Below are 27,312 nucleotides of genomic sequence, written 5' to 3' on the forward strand. Positions count from 1 at the left end.
CCTTTTGCCAATTGCAGCAGACTTGCAGTGTACTTACAGTGCTCAACATACAGTAAATGAGGACATCCCAATAGATTTGTTAGAAAAACTTGACTTTTCTTTCAGAATCAATTTGGCCTATGGCATACTATACACCAAAATACTCCCTCAAATGTGGGCAATTAATTGCAAATGATCCGTCAATGTGCACCGTTTTAAGTTGGTGTACAATAAGACACTAACTGGGGATCGCAGTTTTATACCACGCTGCACGATGCGATCCTGTCAAAAAAATACACAGATGGTTGGTTGTCTTACAAGCCAGTCCACCACTGATGATGATCAAGTTGGATGTATAGGGCAACCACCAAACACAAAGTGACCTCCATTATCAGACAGGCAGGAGCAAGACAGGATGAAACCTCATTTTGATATTTTACGACTTTTAATGAATAGGAGTGCTGTTCAGATGAGGGCCCGAGCAGGGTCACGGTGGTGGAAGGCAAGCTGTGACAGTGAAGGAGTCATCAAGTGAGATATACCATTATGGCATTCTGAGTGGAGGAGTCTCAATGGGGCTGTCATTTCCATATCCGTTTGGAGCTGAGTCATGCAAAGCCAGACTATTATTCATTTAGGCTAGAAGAGTTTAAGCACTCTATTAAATATTCAACACAATCATTCTCTGCCAGGTAGACTGATCCATTGGTATTCTATTTGTGAGATTGTTGTGCTTATCAAGTAAGTTTTTGATGATCCATAGGATACTTTCACAGCACCCCTTATTCTGTTTTAATCATACTTTATTCATTGCAGTTCATTTAGTCAGGTGTGAGTACCACGATTGAATTCTGGTATGGAGCGAAGTCTTTGACTGCCTTTCGGTACGTCTCCAAACAAACTGGTGCAGTTCGTTTTCAGTGAGAAAGCCGAATGAAAAGAATGAATAGGAGTGCTGTTCAGATGAGGGCCCGAATGAAAAGAATGGTTTTGACCCAAAACTGCATAATGGTGACCAGAGAATGTGACGTACAGGTGTAAAAGCAGTCTGAGATTTCTCCCATCAAGTACAGTTACCAGTACTCTAAGGCAAGTTAAATATTACCACCTCCTAACGTTAAGACATTTTATGCTCCAAGAGTCAATTATTAACTTGACAGACCTGTATTGATTTAATGGTGTAATGGTATGGTAGGAGAATGGTACAGCTAGAGGTGTTCCTCTTAGTGGGCCACAAAGAATTGACACATGGCTTCAGGAGATCTGTCCAGTGATGACCAATGCTCAATGTAGCACCACTATCAGGCTGCAGTTATCGACTCTTTTTTTGCCCTCTGTTGGACACAAGTATCATCAGCCTCTATGAACTGCAGAATTCACTCACAGTGCTCCTGTAAATCACCTTAGAGGAACTGCTACAATATACAGTATACAGTAAGCTAGAGTGGTGCCTTGAGATACAAGTGCCCTGACGTTTTCGAGATATAAGCCGGATTTTTTGCATTGACTCGCGAGCAAACATTTGAGATGTGAACGCTGTATGGTGGCAGTGAACTCAACTCGCTTAACAACAAGCAGCTGTTGGGCATTTAAAAAAAAAAAAAGAGGCTTCAAGCTGTTTATCGCCACTCCCAGTTGAAGTTTACTGCCAAACTAAATGATAACAAGCAATGCAAAATGCCATAGACGGGCTAATGAATGGCATTGGTGTCGCTGTAAGCCACAGGTGTCAAACTGGTGGCCTGGGGGTCAGATCTGGCCCGCCACATCATTTTATGTGGCCCGTGAAAGCAAATCAAAATTGCTCATTGTGTTCTGGTGTAATACCATTGAGATATTTGCAAGCATTTCTTTGATACCAATCCCACTTTGAAAAGAAACGTAATAGTTGAAAAACATGTTTTATAGGCTTCTGATTTCAAAACTGGTTATTCATCAATGTGTTGTGTATACTGTATGTAATTACAGTATATGAGGTAATCTTTCACTTATATGGGTTCACAGTTGTAGCAGCCCTCCGAGGGAAGTCATAACTACGATGTGGCCTGTGACAAAAATGAGTTTGACACCCCTGCTGTAAGCAATGGATATTTGAACACAAATGGTGGAGCAACACATAAGGTCGACAATATAATAATCACAGGCATTATCCTTTGTGAAAAATGTTTAATATTAGTGCAAATTTACTGACTCAGTTGTGAAACTATATCATGTGTATATGCATGTTAGGTTAATTAAAGATTGTCATTGGTGTGAATGTTAGTGTAAATGTTTTCTTGTTCCTTTATGCAACTTCGTCTTGTCGATTTGAAGTTATTTCAGTAACTATTGTAAGTTTTTCCTTCTTAAACGGATTGGTACCAACAGTTTCGTCCATGTGGGCATTTAACACAAGCACCCTTACACAAGCGAGAACAGCTGTACATTGAGAGCGAGGCTGCAGCAGGGATTATGACAAACAGAATCTTGACGTGTCCTCGAGCCTCTTCTGTCTGCCTTCGCTCTCCTTTAGCTGACATTGCTAACTTACACTTAATAACATGCTGAGTTGTTACCACGCCTGCCTCTCTCTTCCCTTCCTCACAGAAGGAGAGACAGCCCTCACCCCCCTCCCCAGTCGTGAGCTTGAACCAGCATGGCAGATGACCGACAGCCAGAAGACAGTGCCTCTCAGTGGGACCCCTCAGGGGGCCAGGAGCCCACTGGTACCCATGGGGCCAACGGTTTCTCATCTTCGTCGTACAGAACATGCCAGACTAGTGGGACTCACGCGACCTCTGCCCCCTTCTCTTCAAGGGAGAACGGGTTCAATGGGGAGTTAACCGGTGCTCATGCTATAACTGCAGGTATGTGTAATCTTTGTTCGGCACCTCAGTAGATGAGTTGTGTAAACCTTTACAAAAAAACCATCATCAGGTTTCTGTGTGTAATATTTTACTATATATTTCGTTAGAGAAGTAGGTATGATACATGAAACTGATGTTTGTGCGTGTGTGTCATACGTGCGCTATCTATTGGGTTGCGTGGGTTTTGCGACATGCTGAGTCCCAACCCGAATCACGTGCTGTTATTATACGTGCCATAATTACAATCTTAAAGCTGTTTCTCTACCCCTCAACCCCCAGCTCACCCTCACCGACACCCTGGAGACAGAAACAGTGATGCACCAGTGGTGTTACCATGACAACGGGTCCCCCACCAATTTGTTTTCCCAGAGCTTTTGTTCTTTTTTGCCTTTAGCTCACATTGGCACTGTTAACCATTTGACTTCTACTTAACAAATAGATAAGAACCAATTCCAGTGTCATGTCTGTGCTAGAATTGAATCATGATGAAAATATTTTTGACTGTAGTTTCAGTAAATGTTGCTTTTAGTTTAGTTTTTAATTGGTATCGGTACCCGAATTGAATCATGATATTTTGAATTATAGAGTCAAACAGTTATTATCAGAAATTATATAACAGAAAGAAAAGGACTGATCTTTGGTCAATTTGAAAAAAAAATCTTGGCTCTCACATTAGAGACTGCGTGTCAGATGGCGCTTCTTCCATCCATCGATTTTCTGAGCCGCTTCTCCTCACTAGGGTCGCGGGCGTTCTGGAGCCGATCCCAGCTGTCATCGGGCAGGAGGCGGGGTACACCTTGAAATGGTTGCCAGCCAATCGCAGGGCACATACAAACAAACAACCATTCGCACTCACAGTCACACCTACGGGCAATTTAGAGTCTCCAATTAATGCATGTTTTTGGGATGTGGGAGGAAACCGGAGTGTCCGGAGAAAACCCACGCAGGCACGGAGAGAACATGCAAACTCCACACAGGCGGGGCCAGGGATTGAACCCCGCTCCTCAGAACTGTGAGGCTGACGCTCTAACCAGTCGGCCTGGCGCTTCTTCCTCTTCCTCCAAATTAGCCAAGGTGTCTATTAAATCAAATCCATTGAGCACCATTATAAACCACAATGGACTTTAACTACATTACACTCTGGAAAAAAACGGTGCATCACGGTACCTTCTTTCTTCCCTTTTTTGCAACTGTCTTACTAATTAGAAGAACAAAACATGACAAGTAGTACAATACAACTTTTAGCTTCCTTCATTAGCCAGCAAAGTAGTTGAGCTTAAATATACAGGGGGTTATAGGGTTAGGGTGATGGCTCAACTACTTTGGTGGCTAATGAAGGACACTGAAACTTGTACTGTACATACTGTAGGGATGGTGCAAAACAAGGCTTTTGAGTCAAATATTGCTCTCGAGGGTAAATTTTTGTACTTTGACGGATCAAAACTGACTCTTTCCCTTCCCTTTTTTGCAACTTTCTTACAAATTAGAACAATGAAACATGACGAGTAGTACAGTACAACTTTGGGCTTACTTCATTAACCAGCAAAGGCGAAAACAGTTGAGTCTAAATGCACGTTCCCTGTCCTGGTTTCTTCAGTAAAACGCATTCCATTTTGTTTCCATTGCTTCAAGAAATAGCTGACTTCATAACGTAGCCTTGTTTTTACGAATGCTCGATCAGGAAAATTCCACACAATCAACAATATTCTCAAGAAACAATCAATTGACTAATCGATTTTTATTCCCATAACTAGCACACAATACGAGGTGACTCCAACATGTTGTGGATAACTGCAAAGAATCGCTGACACTCGATAATCCTCCAGCCGTCAGCGGTCTGAGAGTCAGCTCTTCAGATGCAACAAGAACCTTTAAAGCACTAAATTGCCCCCTTGACATTATGTTCAGCCTGGAGCTCACCATGTTGGTTTTTTTGTTTTCTTATTGCCTCAAAGAGGGCAAGAGCAACATGTTACTGACTACTGACTACTATTGCAAAATTTGCAAATAGTAGCTGTAGCCCCTTATTTTTTTAACAATTGCCAATATAATACTAATACTTTTCTCACCAAGTACCACCTCAAAAATACTTAGATCTTTAAGTACCATCATCATGACCAGTTTGAACAATAATGCTGCTCTTAAATATAGAAAGAAAATAATTGCACTTAACTAATGTTTAAATTAAAATGTATTGCATAGAAAAGTTAAAAACAAACTGCTCTTAAAGGTCAAATACAAATGTGCGGAATTTTTAAAGTTAAATACAACTGAATTATACCAGTACTTAACCCATGATTCTTTCGCGTACCACAACAGGGAGCCTGTGTACCACTACCACACTCTGAGAATCACAAGTCTATATTAATAGTTTCAACCCTGAATACAACCCAAACTATGATCCCAAAATACAGGTGTCAAACTCAAGGCCTGGGGGCCACATTTAGCCTGCTAAGGCAAATCATGTGTGTCTATCGCTTTGTGTGTTTTTGTTGACTCTGGTCTTCTCGTCGTACTCTCTGCCTTGAGATTAAACATTCTCATCTTTATCACAGGTAATATATGCCTTTTATATTCTCTTTAGGACTACATTATTCATTTTCATTGCAGAAATGATGTAACCTTACCGTATTTGTGACCTGAGTATGAAGTCGGTCATTATTTCATGTGACATATTTGTGTTGGATAAATGCTGACTGAGGCAGATCAAGCAAGTTTTCCTCACTGCTAGCATGCTTTGTGGAAGTGACAAGGTCATTTTTTTCACACTACGATCAATTTGTGCACTAGATCTTTCTGTCACACTGAACCCTAAGAACTTTGATGCAAAAGACAATCAGTTACAGATATGAAAACATTATCACCTGTGAACGTTCATGAGCTAAATGTGTTTTCTTTTGTGTGGTCCTTTATTTTCATTATAAATTACAACCATGCTGTGTTAATATTTGACAAAGATAGCTGGGCAAGGATTTAAACTACCTTGATTTAGACAGAAGCCAAATTTGCAAGCTGGATCCGATCTGGATAAAACGAGGTTTGACATTACAGCGTCTGACCCTGCATTCACCTGGCATTCTTGTTCAGTGTTGTATCAGAAAAAAATTAACAGCTATTCCAGGGCAGAGGTGCTCAGATGTTGCTTAGCAACACAAAATTATTGATGCATGTTGTAGGGTAATGGGTTTGTAAGTGGGTTCTATTGAGTGTCCTTGTAAGTGCCTGCGTGTGTGCACGTATGCGTGTGTGACGCAAACTGTCATAACTGCCTGTTGCCATGCAGAAGAGTGCTTCAAAATTAGGACTCTGAAATCCTCATAGTCCAAATACTATAACACAACTGTGAATGAAGATCGGCATTAATAAACCCTTTGAGAGCATCCTTTTTTTGGGGGGGGGGGGCATCTATTTATTTATATCTATTAAAAGATATAAATCATCTTTACCCACTCAGTTATGGTGAAAATGGTCTGTCTCTATACTGTATGCGCCCTGTCAACCCGTTCAGGCCAGTGGGCCTGCCTTTCAGCTAAAGTCAGCTGTGACAGCCTTCGGCTCGCTACAACCCTGAACAGGATCAGCAGAATCATCTTTATACAGGGCTGATTACCTACTGTGCATTTATTTGTACTCTGTGCTTGGTGCCTGTTAGCTTATGACATTATACACTGTTTGTCTGTTTTGGCACCACTGGTTGGTGCAGGGGAAAATTACTGTGCTTTGGAAGGGAGTCGCTTCACCCGAAGAAAAAATATTATCATTTTTCAGTGTGAATTCTGTGGATAGCATTTCCTGTTTTACAGGTCATCGTCATCAGTTTGTTGTGGTGGCTTGTTTATTCTTGTTCCCTGACCCATTAAAAATATCTGCTACTGTTCACTGCTGCTCAAGCATTCCTGTATAGTCTAAGAATATTAATAATATTATATAATAAAAAATAATAAAAACACGCAGACACACATTAACTTCCCAGACATTCATTTTTTAATTCTTAATAGGATAACTACATGGTACCAAAACTGGGAATCATTCTTATAATACAATGGAACCTCCAAAGTCAGACATACTGTATTTTTCCTGTTAATGTTGGGGAAAATATATTTTTTTCTAGTATCATTTAGTAATCAGAAAGATTTCCATTTATGTTTCTGTGTTCAGAGCAAGTGTCTGCAAGGATCGTGCAGGAAGTGACTGCCGAGGCAGTGGCGGTGCTAAAGGGGGAGCAGGAGAGTCAAAGGCTGCCATCAGGTTTGCCACACGCACTCACAAAAAACATGCATCAGCAACAACATTAAGGTACACTCTGCTCTTAGAAGAGGAAATACAAGAGCTGTATCAAATAGTTTGCCTTTTAAACCTTTAATCATGGTTAGTTTGTATTCAAATGTGAGAGGTTTTGATTTTAAAATACACTGAATCCCATTTATTGTGGAGAATACATTTGAGAACAGCCCACGATACGTGAAAACCTGTTTTTGAGACCATATGCAAAAACATTGTTTCAAATGGTTTTATCCCTCCCACACACTTTGAACTATTTTAAACTTATTAAAACACACTTTTATAACGTATTCTTTAGCGCCTGTTCTCCCTTTCTCATTCACACAATTCTACAAATAAGAGGCAACGCATGCTCTCTTGCAACACTTTCAGTTGGAGTTTACTCTAAAATTGGGACACAAACAAAAAGGAAAAACACCGAACTGTTCAACCAAACCATAGAATTTGGTCTTCTAGCTTAACACAAATATGTAATGTGAAACATCCTAGATCAATTAATGGAAATTGGCATAGATGATACAGTAAAGGCGGCACGGTGGCCGACTGGTTAGAGCGTCAGCCTCACAGTTGTGAGGACCCTGATTCAATCCCCGGGCCCGCCTGTGTGGAGTTTGCATGTTCTCCCCGTGCCTGCGTGGGCTTTCTCCGGGCACTCCGGTTTCCTCCCACATCCCAAAAACATGCTTTAATTGGAGACTCTAAATTGCCCGTAGGCATGACTGTGAGTGCGAATGGTTGTTTGTTCCTATGTGCCCTGCGATTGGCTGGCAACCAGTTCAGGGTGTACCCCGCCTCCTGCCCGATGACAGCTGGGATAGGCTCCAGCACGCCCGCGACCCTAGTGAGGAGAAGCGGCTCAGAAACTGGATGGATGGATGATACAGTAAATATAAACCTTCAAAAAGTTACTTTAATACACACAGAGCAGCAACACATACAAACAGAGAGTACAACAATACTCCCAGGCATACATATATGCTCTCTGCTGTGTGGGAGCAACTATTACTGGAGCTCAGTTGGGGACCTTCTATAGGCCTCTCTATACTCCCCCGCTCGCGCGACCGACAACACCCGCATTGCATCACCTGACCAACGCATTGGCCAGGGCGGCCCCTCTGCGTCACTTAACGCGCACACGGCAAAAAATTTTGCATCATCTTTCGTGATTGGTCCGTTTTAGTCACATGCTGTGATGACGTACTCTGCGTTCCTCTCAGTTCCACATAACACCGCCGCCGCCGCATTCTTGATTGATTTTGCAGCATAATTAAACATATCATCTGGTCATCTAGGTCCATTAGTTCTAGCAGACACTGTTCCATGGTCGCCATTGTTGTTGCTTTGTTCCTTGTTATGGAAAGGAAAGTAAAAATGGCTACCGGGAATGTATGTATCTTGCCTGTATACTGTGAAAACCAGTAAAAAAGGATAGCTTCAAAATCTGTGAAATAGGGGTGAAAGGTGAACAATGTAGCGGTTTTAGTTATTATTATTAGTGGTATTTTTTTTTTTTTTATAGTGGTTGTAATTTGTAGTGCGGGTTGAACTGTACTCTAACATACAGAGATGTGTTTTTGCTGTGCAGATATACATCACCCAAACTGCAACCACAATAGCAAATATTGTTAGTAAAATAAAACTTCTCTGCTAGTGTCAATTTAAACTGAGCATTATCATCTTTGTAAAGACATATTCTTTTGATGCGGCTCTTGTATTGGCTTTCATGTTTTAAGTAGGAGTAAACTGACGAGGCTGTCTTCCATCTTCAACATGCACAAAATGAACAAATACAGTATTAGCATAACATCTTCATTCATTAAAAAAAAGCATAACATCTTCAACAATAGATTCAAATACCATAACATTTAGCGCAAACCGCAAGGTGCTCATCATCATTCTCCATATTCAAACGCAGTTGAAGACACCACCAATTTACCTCCGTCGCCGCCTCCTTCACCTGCTGCAGAACAATTTGGTCCTCTTGAGCAAGGTAGGCCAAAAAGTTACAAGCGTGCATTGTATGTAAGAGTGTGTCTCCAATGGATATTTTTTTTCCTCCTCTTGCATCATCAGCAAATTGGAATTGCTGAGATCTTAGGAATTGCTCTGTCCCAACAGACCATTCAGAGTTCATAACGAGCTAATTTTCATTAATTTCAGTCGCAGATTTTCTCCTGCTCCATTTTGAAACAATAAATGATGCAATTTTTCATTTGTCTCTAAAAGAAAGAATGGCACAACCACCATGTTAGGCCTGGTTTTAATAATTGTTTTCTTCCATTTTCCCCTCTAACCTGCATATCACTCTGTTTCCCCACATAATAATATGAAAGCCTTGTAACTGTCCTTGTTACTTGTCTCTTCATGGTGTTTTTTTTTTTTTTTTGGCAGCTGTCAGTGTTTTCTGTGTGTGACTCTGGGCTTTTATGGCTCAGCACTGTAAACATGACTCATGGTGAAAAGAGCATCTCTGTCTTAAATCTTCAAAATAGGAATATGATTGAAGCCGGTGAGAACAAGTTCTGTGAGTGCAAGTTCTAGTAAGGTAGCTAGTCACCTTCGCTGAATGTGTTGATTCAAGGTGACTATCCCCCAAATCTATAACAGAATAGTGTTCTTCTAAATGTTAGGGGATTGATAGGGCAATACAGATGTGGATTTGTATGATAGTAACTGTGTTATGATGCTTGACTATCTACCAAATCATCAGAGAGGTTTGTGTTTTTTGGGTTTAAAGGGACCCTAAAAAGGGAAATAGGATAGAGTAGGATTGGTTTATGGCAACGGCATTAAATTTGACAGGTTTTGTTATCCCAGACAATAGAAATTGTGCTTTGTGCTTCATGTTTTAGTATTGTTGGTGTTTAATTACCCTATTTGGTATACCTCACCAAGCATTCATATCATTCTTTAGCTAAGCAACACAGGTATAGTCACTTTCTTTGACCACATATAGCTGGCCTGATAACCTTGGTCTCTAATCAGTTGCTAGTTACAGTCACCTCATCAATGTTTTTGTGTGTCATGTCTTTTTTGTAACCCCTTTCTGATTTCCTTGAATTTTATTTACCAATGTTAAATTTTCTTTTGCTAATATTTCCTGTCAATTCTTCTACAGAAAATGTCCATTTTAAACTCCCCCTTGTAATAACTGGTACCGTTGATGTTTCTTTAGTAAAGCTTCTGGCAAGAAGAAAAGTACATCTAAAAAGCAAGGCAAGCGAGCAAGAAAAATTACAGTGTAACCTCTAAAGTCCAAATTGGTAGAATTCCAAATGGTACGACTTCAGGGTGATTGGACTTTGAAGTTTCACAGGTTGTCACGATCCCCCCTGTATAATTATGTACATTACTGGTATTATTTCTGGCTCAAGATTCAATATGTCCATGAAATAATGTATAAACTGAGCAATTATTCAATCTTACCGAAAACAATTCAGATCATAAAAATAAATAATATATGAATTAAATCATAGAAACACCCGTTAGTGGACATTTTTGTCAGATATTTTATTATACTGTATTTTTGTATTGTTGCATTCGGTGATAATAGAGCCGACTCAATTTTAAAATGGACATTTTTATTTCAGATGTCCCATTTTTTCCCCCTCCTTTACATCCTCTTTTATTTTTTCCTCACCGTGCGTGTCCAGATTTCCCTGCAGTTCTTCTCCTTGTGTCTGTCTTGTTTGTAGATGTAGGGGATGAGGAGGAGGCAGGCCCTCTCCGCCGCTTCCAAAATTCTCGGGAGAGGTGCAAGTTCCTCGCCCCCTCCATCTCAGTTTCTGTGCCTGAGGACGACCCCTACCACTCCGACGAGGAGTACTATGAGCACCCCTTGTTCAGCCCAGAGTGGACGCACTCGGGCGCCCGCCCCATGGGGCAGGCTGTGGCCTTTAGACAGATTGAAGGTGAACCACGCACGGTTCCTCTTTTCTGTCTCTCAACCCCTCCACCCCTTCTTTCCTTTTCTTTCCTGTGTTGTGCCTTCCTCCCAGCATCTCTCCACCCTTCCGTCTCTCCATTTGTCAGTTGGTCCGTCATCTTTGTTTGTTTGTGTGTCCTTGTGATTTCCATTTGCTGTAAATCTCTGTAAATCTGAGAGATTTCAGATTTGTAAAACATCATATTCTTATCATTTACTTCACCCAAAAGCATTGCTACCTGTTTGCAATCATGTTTAGTTCAACACACTGTAGGGGCATCCCATAAAGGAGGACAATTGTAATGAGATTCTGTCAGTGGACATAGGAATATGTGACTTAAGGTGGTTTTGGTGGCTATAGCAACAGGGTTATATACCAATTAATTAACAGTTGAGTTAGACTTATAAAGGTAAAACCTATGACTTACACAAACACATGCTCACAAACTTGTGGAAAAAATACATCAATCTGTTGCTGTTGTCGTTTGTCTACTCTTTAGTGGTGTGTTTGACTTAGTGGATGAGTTTTATATTGATCTGGAGTACAGCTTGCTTATCGAGAACAAAACTATTCATACTTGATGTAAAGTAAATTAGGATGAGGCATGGTTAATTAGAAAGAAAAGAAAAACATTATTTTCCCTCCCAAGAATGGTCTTTACAGGACCATAAGGACATGCACACTAAATAGTCAATTAGAAGTGCCATACTTGCCTAAAGCCAATATAGAGTAAAAATCATACTCACAAGCAATACACCATGCCTATGTGTGATGTATGTGTGATCACTTTGGATCATCTCAAAGTGTCTCTCCATTGGTTATGTTTTCACACTGCCCAAGTCTGTGTTGCCTGTAGTCTTAATGTGTGCCCCTCTCATCCTGTTTTTTGCGAAGAAGAGACCATGGAGGCTCTTACAGCTGAATACGAGGAGGAGGTTGAAGAGGAGGATGAGGATGAGGAGGAAGAGGAAAGTGCAGAGGCAGCTCTTGATGAGCAGCAATGGAGCGGGGAAGAGCCTGACCTGGACAGCCCCGAAGCTGAACTTGTAGAGCAGGCAGAGGCCGTAGACAAAGCCCAGGATCTAGAACTGGGACTGACAGAGGCAGCTAGTGCTCCTACAGAAAGCTCTATGGACAGAGAGGAGGATGAGGATGAGGATGAGGAGGAGGAGGAAGCAGAGGGTGAGGAGAGCCCTGAGTCAGGTGTGTCCTCCTCTCTGCGCACACTCCCTGCATGTTACAGCTTGTCCACCGTATACGATTGCCAGATGTGTTAAGGGGCAGGAGAATTTCAGCATTATTCAGGTGGAATGGCAAAACATTGGCCCCATGCACTGCTGTGTCTGCAAGGCAACACAGGCTTGTTAGTGGAAAAAGCCACAATACCTTAATTTTAACCTGTTTATATTGAAATCATTGTTATGCCTGTGTTTTCTTATTGTTGCTGTTGTTTGGGGCTGGCTCTTTTGTACTGGTATGATTACGTGCTGCACCCGCAATCGTGCTTTTGATCACCAGCTATAAGCTTCCAGGATTGTTAACACCGATGGCTTGGTGCTGGTATGCCAGTGCATTGCATTTATGTAATCTTTAACCATTATTTCATTGATCACTCATTGGCAGAGGATGGGAGGGGATTTGATGTTGGCTCTCATTTTCCACAAATTTTCGACATCTTATTTAATTATTCAACATTTATCAAAAGACCAAGTCATCTGGTTTCGGTTTTGTCACTGTTAGTTTGTTGCATATAGTATTTATCTGTCATTCACAACCAAGCTTCCACAGTATTTCTGCAAATGTTATTTGAATTATTTAATGACATATGGCAGTTATCATCAACAAGCATGTTCATTTGATCAAAACTATGTAAACATTCTTAGATATGCGCCCCTTAATTTTAACAAAGAATCATTGACATTAAAATGTTGTAATATACAATAATGTATTGCATGGATATCCATTCCATGAATGATTGTTTGTTTTCCATCAGTCCGCCTGACAGTTGCCCCATGCCGGTACTATCACATACCATGCCATATTTCTATCCATCTCTGACTTGGTGGACCTCATTCTTTCGCCGTTCTTCTTCAGTGATGGCCGTATCATTGTGCTGTAAGTTTCTAAGGAGAGCTTTGCCTGTTTTCCGCTTTCCCAGTACTTGGCCAAATGAATATCAGCGCATGCCAAAGCAAAACCTTTCATCTTGTGTTCATAACAACCAACTTAGAGATGTCCTTTCAGCTGTGAAGATGGACTCGGAAAACCCCGGAAGTGAGAAAAGTGGTTCCGTGAGCCCAGACAGCATCGGATCAGAGAAACGTCCAGAGGAGGTTTTTGAGCATCAGACTCAGGGGTTCTTTGCTGGAGAACGAATCATACCAGAGAGTCCCACCATGGATATGCTGTCGTTTGTACCTCCAGATGTTCAAACTCAAGCCAAAGAATTTGCAAAGTCAATCACCCTTCAGCCCATTTATGGTGAGCCCCTCACAGTGTCAGAGAAGCAGCCATCTGTGGAGGTAGTGGAGTTCAGCAGCCTTGGTGCCCCCTCTGATTTCTCTTCAATGGGAGTCAAAGTTGAAGGAGGAAACTTGACAAGTGATGCAATGTCAGCTTATTTTGAAACATCAGCCACTGATGCTTATGTGTCCCCCCAGGGTAAGGGTGAGGGTTATTATGAACTGAGCAGAGTCGGTGAAGAGAAGAATACTGTTGATTCCAAGCCTCAGAAGATGGGGTCACCAGTGCAGGAGAGTCGTGAAACACAAAACACTGTCACTCAAGATTTCTCAGTTCCTGACAGAGGGAATGAATGCAAGCTTTCCCCTGGTAAACTGGCCTTGGAGCAAAGGAGCTACTCCCTAAACATTACGATTGGAACAATGGATCAAAGTGGCCAAGACAGAATGAGGAACTTTTCACCATTGGCCACTGATATCATGACGTACACCAGTGGCAGTCTCGATGAGTCAGCAGATTACCTCCCAATTACTACTCCCTCTGGAGAAAAGCCACCTCCCTTCCCTCCGCTAATTCTGGAGACTGCAGCTTCAATCACTTCTGATTCCTCATCGCCACCAAGGATGGCTGAAGCCATTTCAAATCCCAGCTCTGGACCAGAGTCACCTGAGTCCCCTGAGTCACCCCAGCCATGTGAGAGCAGCCCTAAGAATAACACAGTCATGGCTCAAGACTTGCCTGAGATGCTAGATCTTGCTGGGTCCCGTTCTAGGCTGTCATCTGAAAACACTGACACAGAAATCGTACGGAGAAAATCGTTTCAAACCTTCCCTGATGACTTGCTGGCTGGCTTTGTCTCAGGTGAACAAAGTCCTGGAATTAAAAAAAGTGACAGTCAGCTGGAAGAGATGGGCTATTGTGTGTTCAGTGAATACTCAGGACCTATGCCGTCCCCTGCTGATGTGATTAGCCCAACAAACACTTCTGCACAGGTCTTCACCCCTGCTGTTCTTGAGGAGAAAGTTGCTGCGCAAGCCAGGAAACTAGCAGTTAGAGACACATCTGTGGAAGACAATAGCCAGGCTTTAGACTTGACTGTCAGTGAAGAAAAAGAGAAGAGTGAAAGAGAGAGAAAAGATTCCTCCGAAGAAGGTCAAAAGAATATAATTGACCAGCTAAATACATCAGTAAGTGAGCAGGTAAAATCGTCTGCCCTCCCAGGGGAATCGTTTGTGACACCCACTGTCACAGTGACTTTAGAAGAAGGTGGGAGGTCAGGAAGCGAGACAGAACGACAAGCCAGTGGCGAAGGCTATGCTTCTGAAACGGAGATCGCTGACTATGAGAGGCAGATCCGCAAACTGGAGATGGAGGGCAGGCCTCTCAGTATGGAGGAAGAACGAGAGTTACAGGAGCTTCGGGAGAAGGTGAAGCTGGTGCACCAGGAGGCCTATGAGGAAGTGGATGCTGAAGATGTGTACCAGTTGACCGGGGTGGCCAAAGACCGCATTGCCAGGCCTGTCAAGTCTTCACCAACTTCGTCAGTGGAAAGTAATATTGATGATGATAAACTACTTTCGCCAGTGCTCTCACCATCCAAGCTTAAACAAAAAGAACTTTATGGTTCCCCTAAAAGAGCAGCATCACCAGTGATAGCAGTAACCAAAGAGGGCACAGAGGAATCTGAGAAAAAAGCTAGAGAGCAGAATGAAAAAGAAGCAACTGAGGGAGAAATAAAGCCTGAGAAAGAGGAGACAGAGAAGAAAATTACAGAAGAGACAGAAAAGAAACTGAATGAAATAAAAGGAAGAGAAGAGGAGGAAAGGAGGGAACAAGATACAGCAGAGAAGAATCAAAGGGAAGAAACTGAGAAAATGCAAATGATACACAAAGAAGAGCAAGAGAAGGAGGAAAGGGAGACTAAAGAAAAGGAAGAGAAGATTGAGAAAGAAAGGAAAGAAAAGGAAAAGGCGGATAGATTAGAGAAAGAGAGGAAAGAAAAAGGGGAGAGGGAAATGAAAGAAAGGGAAGAGGCAGATAGATTAGAGAAAGAAAAGAGAGAAAACGTGGACAGGGAAATGAGAGAAAAGGAAGAGGCAGATAGATTGGAGAAAGAAAGCAAAGAAAAAGAGAGGAAAATCAGAGAAGAGGCAGAGAAGGAAGAAAGGGAGACTAAAGAAAAGGAAGAGAGGATTGAAAAAGAAAAGAAAGAAAAGGAGGAGAGAGAAAAGGAAGAAGCGGATAGATTAGAGAAAGAAAGGAAAGAAAAAGAGGAGAAGGAAATCAAAGAAAGGGAAGAGGCAGAGAAAATTGAGAAGGAAAGGAAAGGAAAACAGGAGAGGGAAAAGAGAGAAAGTGAAGAAGCAGAGAGGATTGAGGAAGAAAGGAAAGAAAAAGAAGAGCTGGTGATGAGTGGGAAGGAAGAGGCAGAGAGCATTGAAAATGGGAGGAAAGAGAAAGAAAGTGGGGAAATAGAAGAAAGGGAAGAGAAAGAAAAGGAGAAAGAGGAAAGAGATATGAAAGAAAAGAAAGATTTAGAGGCGAGGGAGATTAAAGAAAGGGTCGAGCAAGAAGAGTTAGCGGTGGCAAGGAAAGAGGAAAAAGAAAGAAATGAAAACGAGTTAAGGGAAAAGGAAAATAAGCTTCAACAGGAGATACAAAATGTTGAAGAGACAAAGATAATGGCTGAATTGGACAAAATCAAACCAGCTGAAAAAGAAAAAGAGGAAGAGGAGTTAGCTGCTGGAGCAGCTGCGGTCAAGGAGGTCACTGAGACTCGTGCCGCCATTGAATCAGTGGTGACGGTGGAAGACGACTTCATCACTGTCGTCCAGACCATCGATGAAGCGGATGAACCGGGACACAGTGTTCGTTTCTCTGCTCCACCTGAAGCTTTGTGTATACCTAGTGGAGAAGAGCAAGAGGATTACGAGGATGAGGAGCAGAATGATGATGGTGATGATGAGGAGGAGTCTGTGGAGTTGGCCCAGGAGGCAGACATTGAGGCTGCCAGTTTTGAAGAGGTTTGTGACATTCCTGATACCCCTGCGTCTCCTGAGAGGGAAGCGCAAACAGTAGAAACAGAAGGTCTCACAGAAAGTTATGACAGAGATGAAACCACCATGGACGACTCCATCCTGGACAGCTCTTGGGTGGACACACAAGGTGAGGCCTTTTCTTTTTTTCTTTTTTTTTTTTTTACTTGGATTTGCTTTTGTCTTGTTTCCACCAAGTTGTATGGTTCACTTCAATTGCTTCTACCAAACAATTGTCTTTCGACCAATTCACGAAAAGCAATGTGTCACTCGACTCTCCACTAGGTGTTGTACAGACGAGTCGACTCATCGCTAATCATGTTTTTGGCTTCAAGAAGAAGCACACTTAGCAATAGTTGAAAGAATTATCTCCTTAATTTATTTAAATTGTCCTTTATTTCTGAATGCACAGCTTTGGTAAGTGAGAGACAACCAGTAAAGCCAGACTCAAACAGGATTTTGAACCCTTTTTTTGGCCTACACTGTCAAAGTGGTAGGAGAGCAGGGAATTTCACTGAAGATCACTGATTATTTGCAAACACTGTAAATGTGAAAACCTGCGGCTTCCATGTAACCCCTACTCTCCACGAATGTACTGAAGCCTAGCACTGCTGGCTGCATCCCAACAGCGTGGTACTGAAAAGTGCAATGCTGAGAAATACCCAACTGAACCAAACCCGACCGGTTAAAATGAAGTTTACTTCTGGAATGTTTTTAATTTTTCCAAGAATAACAATAATGATAACGATGTTCTATATTGTGTTTTTTTGGGGGGGGGGCAGATGATGACAAGAGCATGGCTACAGAGCAGATACAGCCCTTTCCTAAGGTGCGTAGTCCTGTCAAAAAGTCCACTGTGGTCCAGAATAAGCAGACACAGCAGAAGAGAACACAGAAGCATGAAAAGCCAGTCAAGCCGAAAACTAAGGGTGGGCGGACTAAAGGCAGACTCTCCACCCCTGAACGCAAACCACTGCACAAGGACCCTGTTTACGTCCCTCGAGAGAAGAAAAAAGGTTATTTCCTTTCCAGTTGTATCCCTTTTTTGACTCTCCTCAGCTGTGACTCTTTTGCATGTTGTATTACAGCATATTGGCTACATCTTAATGCCACAATTCTGTCACTCAGTTGTTGTACGTAACAGACTAAAGCTGGGAATTCATTTTGTGAATTACGACTGAGTTGGCACGCTAACTTTTGATTGAGGGCTTATTTCATACTATCAGTCAAAAAAGTGTATTGCAATTTAATAGTATCAACTCTAGAATCATACAGTGTATGCCCATCTTAATATAACTGAATTTGAGGAACTGTTGACCATTTGTTAAAACAATTGTTTTTGATGCACATTCTGTTCAGTGGTTCGACCTTCAATTGTTGACGTCTTTCTGCTTATGTGGCCCTGCGACCGATTAATATAGCTGTGATAAAGAAGACTGACTTTACCAAAAAAATGGAAGCTCAAACTCTGTCCCCGTCCAAGAGGATTGGACCGAAACAAGCTGTCCGCCAGACCCGTCCCACCCAGCATCATTCCTGTCCTAGAAGGAGACCCACAGGTGATTACTTCTACTGTCGTGCATTTCTGCAGCGCCACGTCCAGCAATATCTTCCATTTGGTGTTAGAATAAAATGCTTTTTAGGTTATATATGTTTGTGAAGAAGCTTGGTCATTCAGCTCATGGCAATAACCAAAAGTGTCTATCGACCTTTTAGTGATTACTGGGTATCCTGAGTTTTTTTCCTTTATCAATTTGTACATGCTCTTTTAAACTGATTTAATTAGGTCAGTTAAAAGTTAGTTAAGAGTCGAGAAGATATCAAATTCAACTACCTCGAAATCAGTGCTGTGAAAAACTGACACGTCTCAGTACTCATGTTTTGCATATTGGTTCCTTTTTTTTTTACATCATGTATGTTTTTTTTTTACTTTTTGTTATAATAAAAAGTCTTGTGTTATCTTTTTATTTGGCTTCATTTGTGTCTTCATCTTTTTTCTTGTTTTTCACTGTACTTTCTTTTGCACCCACACACTTTTTCACCGGCCTAATGCACAATATATTCTGTATGCTTCTCTCCAATACATAAATGCAATATGTATGATGTATTTCTTGTTTAAAAGTCCCATATTTTGGCTATTTAGACCTCCGTAGACTGACTCTCTAACATGGACTCAGTATAAAAGTGTCCATTTCATTTAAAAAAACACCTTGATTCTGTCACGATGAGTGTCCAGAAAAGGCCCCTCTGTCAGCTTCTTCTGTTTGACGTGCTTGGTTCATATTTGGCTAAGACTTCCCCCTTTCCTCCAATTGGTTGCCTTAAGAGAAATTCGAACAACCTGATTTCAGGCCTCTCGGCAGAAAAACGTCTCGAACCCAGGAATGTGTGGATGATTCTAATTCATATTTCATGTTTACTGAGGCACCGTAGAGACTATATTACATCTAGATACTAGAAAAAAAATACTAGAAAAATTTGGTTTGGCAAAATATGTCCCCTTTAAGCACTGACCTATGGACTGTATTATACAGTTTATTTTGTAGATTTGGAGACACATTGTTCTTATTCAAAATGTTCGTCTCACTCTTTGCATGAATTTGTTTATGTATTCAAGTGTTATTGACATATATTCTTTGTCTTTTAGAGCAACTTTCTGACAGTCGTCAGCCGCTCACAGTTGCACGGCGGTCTTGCGACAGGGCGTTGGTGAGTAAATTCCATTAGCCCTAACAAGGCAGTGACCTCTGGCACCAAGACCATTTAAAGACATTCAGATTATATTTTGTGTGTATTATTGATATTTTAAAAGTATGTAATGTTTCAAATTCCAATTGCCCTTCTTAAATATGATTTGGGTTCCCAGTTTCTTGTCAGTATTTGCATCCTTTATACTTGAGGATCCTCACGTTTCTTAATGCAGACCACCCCGTGACCAAACTGGAAAACAGGTTGACAGACTTCTTGTGTGCGCAACAATAACTACAATAACTACGGGCTGATGACATGATGCAGTTAACAAACTGCTGAGTTGAGATTATCGTTAGCTTGCACAAATGCAACGTTAGAGGAGAGTAACACATTCTCTAATTTCTATCGAATATTCCCTGCTTGTTGTTGGCTAACGACAGACATATAACATTCACATAATTTACTACTTTTAGGTCACAGTATGTTGTGTTTTATTATGAATAAAAGTTACGCAGCTAATGTTAGCATATAGACACATTACATACCTTTGTAGTCACATACTGTATGTAAGATAAAGCATACAGCTTAAAACCTTTGTCCATTTTTGTGGCAAGTGTCAGATGTCGCCCTGCAAATGCAAAGGACATCCGATATGGTCATCTTTGCTATCTCTTGGAGACATCTTATGAAAAACAAAGACATTGTAGCTGCTTTGTCCCGGTCTCCTGTCATAGGGCTCCGCTGGTGACCTGGACCGGAAGAAAGTGCTTTGACCTCGTCTCATTTCTCGGTTTGCAAATTCCTAGGTCCCTTGTCCTTGCTCCTTTCGTGTCGCTTTCAATGTAAATGCAAAGGAGCAAGGATAGTTGCAATTAAAAGACTTGAGATGAGCCCTTTGTCTTGTTTTGCCAAAAGCGAAAGTTGATAACCCCTATTAGTCGCAGATCAAGTGCTGTTCCAATTCAAAGCTCGGGTTTTGCCAAGAATGGTCAACCAACAGGACGTAAGTGAAACAGACTCATGTACAGTGTACACTAAAGTATTTTGTCAAGTGTTGGTCAAAATGCCGGTTATTTTATGGCCTTCCATTTTGGCATCAGGCATGTGTGTTCGATTGCCAGCTGTCCTAGCACACATTAAATCATAACGTCAAGTAGGCTAGTGTTCCAATAATTCTAAATGGCCCGACTGGAAAGCTTCAAACCTTTGACAGAACTGCACTAGAGCCATTGAAGACCATAACCAAAGGGACAAAGTTGATGTTTGTTTTAGCCTTTGATTCACTCTCAAACTGTGTTTGAGGTCACAGAAAAGGGACTTCATAGAGTATGCATCAGTGTGCATTGTTATGTCCTTAAAGGAGCCAGTGTTTTTTGTTTGCTTGTTTGTTTTAATCTGTTACAGATGATTATTTATTTTTAGTATCATTGGTATTGTTATGTTGTGAGCATAGCATCACTGGTAAGGTTTTTATTTTTCTTATTGTTATTACCATCAACTGATGCATCAAATAGAGAAAGCCAATTTTGTTGTGTGAATATTTTATATGATTTTGAATTTGCTACATTATTTCATACAATGGCTGTGCTGACTTCACAGTTAATGGGGTTTGTTCGCAGTGATTCATTTGAAGTCACAGAGTAGGTGTTAAATCATCCTGTGACATTTTGGCACCGACTATTTCACTCCTCTGACATCATAATGACAGTTATTGTGTCCAAATAACAGCATTTATGCATATCACAAATTGTGCTCAACTTTGTGTTTTGCTTTATGTTTACAGTCTTCTAGTTTTACTGTCATCCTTATCCGTTGTTAATCTCAAAGCAGCAGATTTAGCATGAGAGCTGGTTCAGATTTCATGTTCCAGCTATTTTTATTTTTATTCACCAAAAATAAAACTTAATGAATCAGCTCTACAAACACTTGATCTGATATATTTGATCATTCATGTGGAAGCAGTGTTATTTTCACCCATGTCATCCTGTGCTCTGTGTTTTGGTGTTGTGCCACTCACTCCCCCGGGACTCATTTGTCTGCCATTTCAGTGCCATGCTCAGCATATTTCCCTAACAAAGACACACACCTTCATGTCCACAATGGTTACCTCATTAAATGGACCTCATCCATCCTCAGGATCAGTAATTGCAACTCTCATAGCCAAGGTAGGTGGATGGTAATGTGGCAGTCGAACTGCAAGGATTTACGAGGAAAATAAATTATATTCATATTTTTTTTTTTTTTAAAGGCTACTGTAAACCAGCTACCTAAAGTGTCACTAGCTAAATAAATATTTTGTTTTATTTTGTGTTTCACAGGATGGTAGATCACAAAGTCCTGACAAGAGAACTTCTGTGCCGCGGCAAGCCTCCTCTCTTAGTCGCCGCGGATACCATGAGGACAGTTCAACCTCCATCACCAGCTCTGGTTCAACAGCACCCCGCAGACCCACAAGTAGGCTGTCATTCCTCTAATGTTGTCTTTCCCAAACCTGTTCGGCTCATAACCCAAATTACAAATTTGGTTGGTCCCCAGGATCCAAATTTGTCTGAATAATAATTTGTCTCTCTATTGAGTGTACAGTGTTCCTTCGCGAATGACGGAGTGCTGCCGCCAATAGCGAATCTGCAAGTAACTGGTCCCACCCAAAAAGATATATGCTGTATTTGTCTATGGATGCCGCAGGATGGCAGCAAAGCACTACATGAAGCCCCTCAGTTTACTTCAACTTAGTTACTTGGCACCGGAATGGCACAAGATGGTGCCAAAGCAATACTGTTTTGAGACACGCCTTTGGACTTAGGACAAAATCAGCGAATATGTGAATTCGCAAATGCCGATTTGTGGGGGGGGTCACTGTAAAAGATTGTTTGAAAAAATCTTGCTACAATTTGTCGACAAACAATCCCCGTCTTGTTTTGCCCGTTTGTCCTCTTTCAGCTTGCCGTGCTGTGATGAGGGCAGAGCAAAGGACAGGTCGAGCTCCCAGTATGACAGGTAGAGAGAATTCAGTATTTTTAGCATATTACCACAAGGAGTTCTTCGTTCCGTTGTTTGTACCGTTCCTATGGTGTTGACATAACCCACATTTTCCCATAGTCATATCATAAACCTACACTAACACATTTGTAGTCATAATTACATTACATTTTGTATGAAATACACTGCTGGGACCTTAAATAAAAACATTTAAATTAAAACAGTTAGTAAAGACGGTAAATGAGCGTTCCTTCTTTTGCCATGTGATGACATACTGTATTTTTATGCTGCTGCACAAATTAGTTCATCGCATGCTGCCCGTAACCTAGAAACATCGTATGTTAGTATCACTGTAAATGGAGGACATCCTGTATTGCGCAGAAATAGCTTTACAGGCTTTATCCTTAGATTTCTCCCCAACAGTCTCAGAGCCGCTGCGCTCTCGCTCAGCCCGCAGTGGCCACTCCACACCACGGACCCCCGGCTCTAGCGCCATGACCCCTGGCACCCCTCCCAGCTGCTCATCATCCTCAAGAACTCCCGGAACCCCTCGTTCCCTCAGCGTGATGTCCCAGGAGAGGAAGGTGGCTGTGGCCCGGACCCCGCCCAAGTCCCCTGCCACCACTCCCAAGCAGCTCCGACTCCTCAACCAACCTTTACCTGACTTCAAGAAGGTCCGGTCCAAAGTTGGCTCCATAGACAATATCAAGTATCAGCCCAAAAGTGGACAGGTAACACTACCATTTACGTCACGCTGTATCCACCTCTCTGTAACTACTACTTATTTCTTTAGGACTGTAGGAGCTATTTTAGTCATAATGTAGGTTTTAGACTTTTCGTTTTACTCTCCTTTATGTTTTCCTTCCATCTTCCTTTTCTCCACCTCTAGTTTTTGTTTATATTTTACCCATCTACCATAAAAAGGAACTAGTACAATATTAATGATGTGACAACATACCGTGCTTAACAAATGAAATTTATTTGACCGCTACCCAATGTGAGGATCATGACACAGCTGCTCTAAACAAACAACACTGTTAATTACCAAAATGGATAATAAACTTGCAAGTACAATCTTAAATATTATTTTAAGTGAAAAATATGTTTTTTCAAAATTTATTTTTTACTAAAAACAGTAAAGGATGCTATTATTTCTTGATTAAGGTATCAAATCATAGTTAATTAATTGCATTCATCCATCCAACCATCCATTTTCTGAGCCGCTTCTCCTCACTAGGGTCGCGGGCGTGCTGGAGCCTATGCCAGCTGTCATCGGGCAGGAGGCGGGGTACACCCTGAACTGGTTGCGAGCCAATCGCAGGGCACATACAAACAAACAACCACTCACACTCACATTCACACCTACGGGCAATTTAGAGTCTCCAATTAATGCATGTTTTTGGGACGTGGGAGGAAACCGGAGTGCCCGGAGAAAACCCAAGCAGGCACGGGGAGAACATGCAAACTCCACACAGCCGGGGCCGGGGATTGAACCCGGGTCCTCAGAACGGTGAGGCTGACGCTCTAACCAGTTGTCCACCGTGCCGCCTACTTGCATTCATGAGCAAAAAATAATAATAATAATAAATAAATTAATTAAAAACTGCTTTACTTGCATTCATGAGCAAAAAATTTTGTTTTAGTGGTCGAATGTTACGCTTGATTGATGTCTCACTCAGAAGCCCAGCAGGCCATTCCAAATTTGGATATGAAAAGGTTTATTCAGTTTGAAATTCCTCATTCCTGTTCAAAAGGGTAAGCTGTCAAGAACTCATTAATATTGAATGAGTCTGCATTAAAACACTTGAAGATACTGGATGGTCTCTTCATGTCAGGAGGTTCAGTACATTTGTTAAGCGCTGTACATTGGCACATTGATTAAAAAAAGCATTATTAGTACAAAGTTTTAATAGTAAATATAATATATATGAATTATAATGTAGAATATACAGGTAACCTACATTTTTTATTTTGTTGTTCCCCCTTCTTTAATACATTGTGTAGGTCTTCAAATTAAAGTGTGACATGGTTCCAGCGGCAGTGAGAGTTAAACTTTGCTTCTCAATTATACTCCTCAATCTGTCTGAACAAAGGAGTGAACCTCAGCATTTCACATCCCATTTTCATGAGCACAATGTTTGACAATTATATTGCAGCGGTGGGTGTTTGAAGGACAAAGTCAGTGCTGCATCAATAAGGGTTGAGATGAACACTTTGTCCGCAGCCATCAGCTCTTACAAAATCTCCCACGATGACCTGATTTAGAGCGTTGGCTTGTTTTGATGACTTCTCTTCAGTATGGGCTTTTTTTGTGCAGCCAGACTGAAATAAGGTCAGATCATCTTTGAAATGCAGCATTTTAGGGTCAGATGTCCGAGGAAACCTTGACCTTTTTTGTTTTATTTGTTTATTTATTTAACCATTTGCTTATTTGGAGGATATTAGTAAGATGATTGATCATGAATCTTTCCTAATTCTGCCACCATGCATTAGTGAGTATGCTTTTAGACAAATCTCATAACATGTTCGACCGCTAGGTGGCAGTAGTCTCCAGGGAGAGACTTGTGTGACTAAAATTCCATCCAGTGTTCAGTTTTTAAACAGGGTGACAGGTCACTGTAAGGCCACTCATCCATCCATGTGCTCCACTGCTGAGGTGAGATCGATCCAAATAACATCATGCTCTTTAGTTATTTACTTTTTTTGGGGTGGTGGGCCCAAAAATATTTTGCAAATAAGAAGTGTTTAAACCCATATACCAAAATGACTCTATCTAAACCATAGTTAAATATTTACATTGAGTCTTTTGTGTAATTTAAAAATGTTGCCAGATTGCCACCGTCATCATCCCCCTTTCACCCATAGTAACTCCTAGTCGTTCCTGAAGAGAGCTAGATCCATCCCCCCGAAAGGTCTCACCTGGCCACTGATCTGCCACCTGTCATTGTCACCGTAGACGCACAAGGAGCAAATAATGGCAGCTGAGGCCAAACTCAAGGCCTCCTCTTGGATCTGGAACTCGGTGCTCCGGGTCATCTCCTTTACTCTGTGTCTGTCAGCGGCTCACAGTATGACATGGACCCAAGGCCTGCTGGTACACCGCAGCACCATACATTATATTTAAATAGCATGCAAGTGCGAGTGGAACGATTAAAGTTGTTACATATCAATGAATATGTATATAACTTGATACATTTTAAGTGACAAAATTAGCATTTTAATAAGGATATTCTAATGAGAGCCAATTCAAGAGCTGAATACAGTCCTCTGTATTAATGTGGTTGTAGTCTGCAGTGGTGTAGAACTGCACTGCAATATACTGATATATGTATATAAATTTATTTAAAAATGTGTTTTACCTTTTATTTAGTTAAGCGATAGGGACAAAAATCGTTTCAAACCACTGCAAATTTTAACCACCATACTAAATGTTTTTAAATCAAGTCAATGTGTATTATTGTCTTTGTAAATACTGTCTGGAATTTTACTTCAGCCCTTGATTTGGATCTCAAAAGATTGTCAAGGTACAAGTAATGATGTTTTCGGTGGCAACATATTGTAATTAATGTATCCATAAAATCAGGTCACTTCCTAAACATAAAATGTGCAGTGGTAGACCACAACAACTAAAGGAAGCTCATGGAGACAACAATAAGGCAGCTTTTAATTAGCGGTTATATTTTCCTTGGCAGTCAGAAATATGTTCAGTTAAAAATATGCACAGCAAATCAAAAGGCTGCAATGTCTCCCGCGGTGCTACAAAAGAATGAGGAGCCAATATGATGCAGATCTTATATAAGGAGGAAAAAGCCACAGCAACAAATCAACAAAAATTGTGTAGTGTAAGATACAAGTGCACCCTTTAACACCACTTAGTACAACGCCACAAAATAATACTGTTATCTACTGTAAATTTTGTTTTTTAATGGTCTGTCATATGTCAGCCTGCAGCTGTTGTCAGTATCTTGTCAACAAAGCCATATATTTCTCTTAGGAGTTGGGAAATATCAAGCTGAATCAATGTTAGACATACTTTCCACACTAAATGGTCATAGAAACGGTTAAAGTTATAACAAGTCGACTTGCTGAACAGGGGCGTACAGAGACCTTTGAAGGGGCAGGTGCTCAAAGTTCAAAGGGGGACACATGGAACAAGAGTTTGAAACGCCTTAGCATAGCATTGCAGGCTATTCATGAAACAGAATAAGAAAAGACACGTGTCTTAAGCACACCAGGAATTGCAGTTTCTAGCAAAGGTGCGCACCATTTGTGTAGTTGTTAATCGGAATGATAATAAACCCACCAATTAGTATTTTGTTTGCAAATTACACCTATTTTGTGGTCATTATATGAGCATTTTGTGTGCATCTCCCAACTATACTGTGCCCAAAATCAAATTCCCATGTCATGCCTGGAGCTCTGTACATGTTAGTGGATGTATTCTCTAGAGCTATTTTTGTTTTCAACTAAGCTCTCACTCTCTATTGAAATGCATATCAGTTTATTAATTCCTTAATAAATTATAACTTAATAAAACATTTTACAACATAGTTACATTAGATTTTATTGATGAAAGGCCCCAAAGAGACCTAAACACACTCGTGCGCACATATAAAAAAAATAAATAAATAAATAAATAAAAATTTGACAAAGGATCACCTTGGGCATCAAGGGCAAAAGGGCAGGTGCCCGGGCACCTAAAGTACTGTACAGTGATATATTATCATCATCAATACGCTCCTAGCAGTATTAAGCATTTTCATTTCCATGTCATCCTTTTTGTTTCTCTTTAGAATCATATTTTAAACAAGAAGCTGGACTTCAGGTATATGCAATCAAAATGCAGCTCCAAGGATAATCTGAAGCAACCTCCCAGTGGAGGCAATGTATGTAGCCCTCAATGTTTAACCCCTTCATCCCCCCTTGTTGTCCTTCATTAGAGCAGATGAGTCTCTCTATAGATCCCAGCTGTTTATTTTCCACGGTGCAAACTTTCTGACTAGGTGAAGGATGTAACCCTAATGTTTTATCATCTTCCCCTACAATACTATTGTCCTCATTTTTATAATTTTTTTTCTATAGTGACTCTGTTGGATTTATCAATGAGTCACA

At 41.0% G+C, this 27,312-nt stretch overlaps 1 protein-coding gene across 9 annotated transcripts in view; it reads left to right on the forward strand.

Moving 5' to 3' along the window:
- map2 (microtubule-associated protein 2) overlaps positions 1-27,312 on the forward strand; it is a 63,980-nt gene that overhangs the window by 31,367 nt on the left and 5,301 nt on the right. For 2 of the 9 annotated variants that reach the window (XM_061792216.1, XM_061792217.1), the window contains 14 exons: positions 2,566-2,825; positions 6,984-7,073; positions 9,022-9,096; positions 10,802-11,017; positions 11,927-12,235; positions 13,277-16,660; positions 17,313-17,546; positions 17,952-18,089; positions 19,178-19,239; positions 21,540-21,675; positions 22,162-22,218; positions 22,624-22,931; positions 25,157-25,294; positions 26,994-27,086. In XM_061792216.1, the coding sequence (XP_061648200.1) occupies positions 2,615-2,825; positions 6,984-7,073; positions 9,022-9,096; positions 10,802-11,017; positions 11,927-12,235; positions 13,277-16,660; positions 17,313-17,546; positions 17,952-18,089; positions 19,178-19,239; positions 21,540-21,675; positions 22,162-22,218; positions 22,624-22,931; positions 25,157-25,294; positions 26,994-27,086 (5,451 nt within the window). In that variant the 5' untranslated portion in view covers positions 2,566-2,614. Of the gene's footprint in view, positions 1-2,565; positions 2,826-6,983; positions 7,074-9,021; positions 9,097-10,801; positions 11,018-11,926; positions 12,236-13,276; positions 16,661-17,312; positions 17,547-17,951; positions 18,090-19,177; positions 19,240-21,269; positions 21,472-21,539; positions 21,676-22,161; positions 22,219-22,623; positions 22,932-25,156; positions 25,295-26,993; positions 27,087-27,312 lie in introns of those variants that run through there. The other 7 variants (XM_061792221.1, XM_061792223.1, XM_061792218.1 and 4 more) reach the window with 6 other exon arrangements.

The sequence above is a fragment of the Phyllopteryx taeniolatus genome, chromosome 12 (genome assembly GCF_024500385.1).
Source record: "Phyllopteryx taeniolatus isolate TA_2022b chromosome 12, UOR_Ptae_1.2, whole genome shotgun sequence".
Classification (NCBI taxonomy): domain Eukaryota; kingdom Metazoa; phylum Chordata; class Actinopteri; order Syngnathiformes; family Syngnathidae; genus Phyllopteryx; species Phyllopteryx taeniolatus.